The sequence below is a fragment of the Lottia gigantea genome (assembly GCF_000327385.1).
Source record: "Lottia gigantea unplaced genomic scaffold LOTGIsca_4, whole genome shotgun sequence".
Lineage (NCBI taxonomy): Eukaryota > Metazoa > Mollusca > Gastropoda > Lottiidae > Lottia > Lottia gigantea.
In genome coordinates this window covers 5,695,172-5,698,844 of record NW_008709379.1, presented here as the reverse complement: position 1 = coordinate 5,698,844, position 3,673 = coordinate 5,695,172, and the positions used below count along the sequence as shown (strand labels likewise).

The 3,673-nt window shown below is 29.2% G+C and overlaps 1 protein-coding gene across 1 annotated transcript in view; it reads left to right on the top strand.

Moving 5' to 3' along the window:
- The window catches only part of LOTGIDRAFT_153895 (hypothetical protein), a gene marked incomplete at both ends in the record, with an annotated part of 38,449 nt that overhangs the window by 5,725 nt on the left and 29,051 nt on the right, over positions 1-3,673 (top strand). The window contains 7 exons of the mRNA XM_009059891.1: positions 114-197; positions 411-460; positions 781-850; positions 1,171-1,311; positions 2,549-2,618; positions 3,064-3,136; positions 3,367-3,560. Coding sequence (XP_009058139.1) covers positions 114-197; positions 411-460; positions 781-850; positions 1,171-1,311; positions 2,549-2,618; positions 3,064-3,136; positions 3,367-3,560 — 682 coding nt within the window. The remainder of the gene's footprint in view (positions 1-113; positions 198-410; positions 461-780; positions 851-1,170; positions 1,312-2,548; positions 2,619-3,063; positions 3,137-3,366; positions 3,561-3,673) is intronic.

The following is a 3,673-nucleotide window of genomic DNA, read 5'->3' as shown; positions in this document are numbered from 1 at the left end:
CAGATAGTATACTTTGTTGATCTTATTACTATTGATACTTTATTTCGTACTGGGTTTAAGACTAATTTTAATTTTTCATTTTTAGATTATATTTGAATATATATTTTTTGCAGGATGTTTCGTTAGATCTGGTGGAGTTGTTATTTAAAGAACAGTATTTTAGTAGAAGTGATATGTACAGAATGTGGAAAAGTTTGGTGAGTAATTATCTGCTAAACATACAGTTTTGTATCCTAAATAAATTGTGTTAAATTTAATGTTCAATAAAAAAAAAATGGCTTTTAGGCAAGCATAACGATTTTAGAATTTAAAAATTATGATCAATATCATATGATAAAAATACCAGACATAAAGTTATGAAATGCATTAAATGGTATGTTTTCTCTCAAAATTGTTATATTTATATTTAGATTGGAGGATGTGTATATCTAAATAAAAAAATAGAATTTACAGAGATGAGGTAAGTATTGTTTGCTATAGTGGAAGTTATCTTCCTTTGTCCTACACTATAATTACTAGTTGTAATGTAAATGGTTACTGTGTAGAATAGTATAGAAATGATCATAGACATAAAGTAATCTTTTTGGAGGGGCAATGGGGTGTTGCGTTTAGTTGCAGTGATGATATAGGTCAAATGATCATGAGTCATATAGTAGTTTAGTTGGTAGGCCGGTAGCAATTGAACACATTTCATGTGATAATTAGATTTGTATAATTATTACATTGAACATTATGTAAATAATAATCTTGAAAAGTAATTTATGATATTGTTATATTCAGGGCTGAAGCTATAGAGTTATGGAGTAAAGGTGAAAAAGTAGCTTGTGGTGTTGTATCAGATACTACTAGAGTAAGTAACTAGTTATACTATTACAGTATATTTGGATTTTCTATAGCTATTTGGGCAAGTGTAAAGCTTTCCAAAATCGATATAATAGGACTTTCTACATGGATTTTCTAATGGTAGATGATGAACTTGGTTTACTATAATTGGTCTGGTCTTTATACTGTGTTATATTCTGTAATGCGATCTATGTAATCTTGTATTCCTACTTTGTATTCTGAGGCTTGTGAGAGACATTGTAAATATAGGATAAACCTTCAATGCTTTAGAGCTCTATTAATGGGAATATTTTAATCTATTTAATAAGGTATCTATGGATGTTTTAGGTTGTATACAGATCATCTACTGCTGTTGTACAGATATTTATACAAATGTCCAGTGAAATGTGGGATTTTGACATCAGTGGTGATTTATATTTTGAAAAAGCTGTAAACGGTTTTCTTACTGATCTTTTTCTGAAATGGAAGGTAACATTTGGACTGATTTAAATTGACTAGTATATTCTTTACAATGTACACTTCAAATTAAAATATTTATAGTTTTCTGATAAACGGGAAATCGAATTGTTCCAAACATAGATTTTTTATCAGATAATTGTACCTCATTAAAATCATATCAGATTATTTCTTTAACCATTGATTCAAGTATATTGACTTTTTATACGCCCACATAAAATGTGGAGTGTATATTGTCGTCACCCATGTCCATCAGTCCGTCCGTCCTCCCACAATTTGCTTGAAAACACTCTAGAAGGCACAATTCTTGACGGATTTTGACGAAACTTACTGAAATTGTTTATTATCACCCAAGGATGAACCCTATTGAAATTTAGAAAAATCGGAAAATATTTAATACCAGTTCTTGCCCTTGTTCTTCAAAAGGCGTTCAATTTTTATCTTGTAAACACCCTACATGCTACAATTCTTGCTGGATTTTGATGAAACTTGGTGAAGTTGTTTATTATCACCCTATTGAAAATCAAAAAGATGGACAAATATTTAATATGAGTTATTGCCCTTGTTCTTAAAACGCGTTCAATTTTACCTTGTTAACACTCTAGAAGGCACAATTCTTGCTGGATTTTGACCACACTTCGTGAAGTTGTTTATTTTCACCCAAGGATAAACCCTATTGAAAATCAGAAATATCGAAAAATATTTTATATGAGTTATTGCCCTTGTTCTTCAAAACGCGTTCAATTTTCAGCTCGTTAACACTCTACAGGCCACAATTCTCAACGGATTTTGACGAAACTTATTGAAATTGTTTATTATCACCCAAGGATGAACCCTATTGAAAATCAGAAATATCAAAAAAATATTTTATATGAGTTATTGCCCTTGTTCTTCAAAATGCGTTCAATTTTGAGCTCGTTAACACTCTACAGGCCACAATTCTTGATGGATAGTGATGAAATTTAGTGAAATTGTGTATTATCACCCAAGGATAAACCCTATTGAAAATCAGACATATCGCAAAATATTTAATATGAGTTATTGCCCTTGTTCTTCAATGTTCATTTTCAAACAAAGCTGCCAGTGGGCGTATTTTACTTTGCCTGGCAAGCTATCTTTAACTATAGGAGTGAAATTGGTGAATGTTGTTCGGTTTTTTTATGATCTATTATGTGAAAGCATACATTCATTCAGTAGTGCAACAGTATAGAAGTTCTGTACCTTTTCCATAAATGTTTATTTTTTATAGGAACAGAATTGTTGTCATGATGTTACTATTGTTTTGTTTTCTCGTACATTTTATAGTGTACAATCAGTGGGTATGGTGAAATTTTAACTCTAACTCTAAAAATATTCTGATTCTTGTTCAACATTGTGAAGTATGTTTATCTTTATTTATTGACGGCTGTAATTAATTTGTAAATGTATCGTTTTTATGGCCCTTTAGATCTTGAATTGACGTAAACTTTAGGAAACATAATAGTGTATAAATGTAAATATATTGTATGTATGAAGTAAAATATGAATAAAAAAAAAAAAAAACAAAAACATTTTTAAATAAATATTAGAATATTAGAATAAAATTGGTTGAGCATTACTTTATAATACAATTAACATAATGTTACGTTATAGTATATTCTAGTAGATCAATTCAACTTGTTTATTTCCAAAAGAGATTAGTAAATTGAAAACATTTAAGTTTGCAACAGCTTGCAAAAATATGAGAATATCATTATACATAATCTTCTATTATGTCTTTTGTAGAAGAATTTCCAGAATATTTACGTGATTGTTTACAAGTTGATTATAAAGGCAGAATATATGAAGATTTTTACAGGTGAGATTATTGGACAACAAATCTGATGTTAACAACATTGTATCAGTTTTTATTAAAAAGACTACTGTTTGATATCCAGGGTAAACTACAGCGCAGCCCCTACAACTTTACAAACAATGTCAATAGATTCATTTTAATTTATACCTTGTAAACAATCATCATTCCAGATAATGGATATCTTAAATGCTTAAAAAAGATGACATAAAACATTTTTGACCTCTATATTTTAGAGTTGTTGTACAGAATGAACGTTATATGTATGAGGAATGGACAAATACTTTACGTGAATTACGAATATTGTTCAATAATTATCATGAAAGAGTTCTAAATTATCATCGAAAGCACCGTAGACATATACCAGTGGGATATAACTCTACAGCTGCCCAGGGAAACTTTCTTGAAACTTTAAATATGTCCTTAAATTGTAAGTATTAATTTATAATCTGTATAGTGTGATTAATAATGATTATTTGGATATCAGTGTTTGAGAACTTTTCTCAATTGTAATTTTGATTGCAGTGTTTAAGAGTTATAATA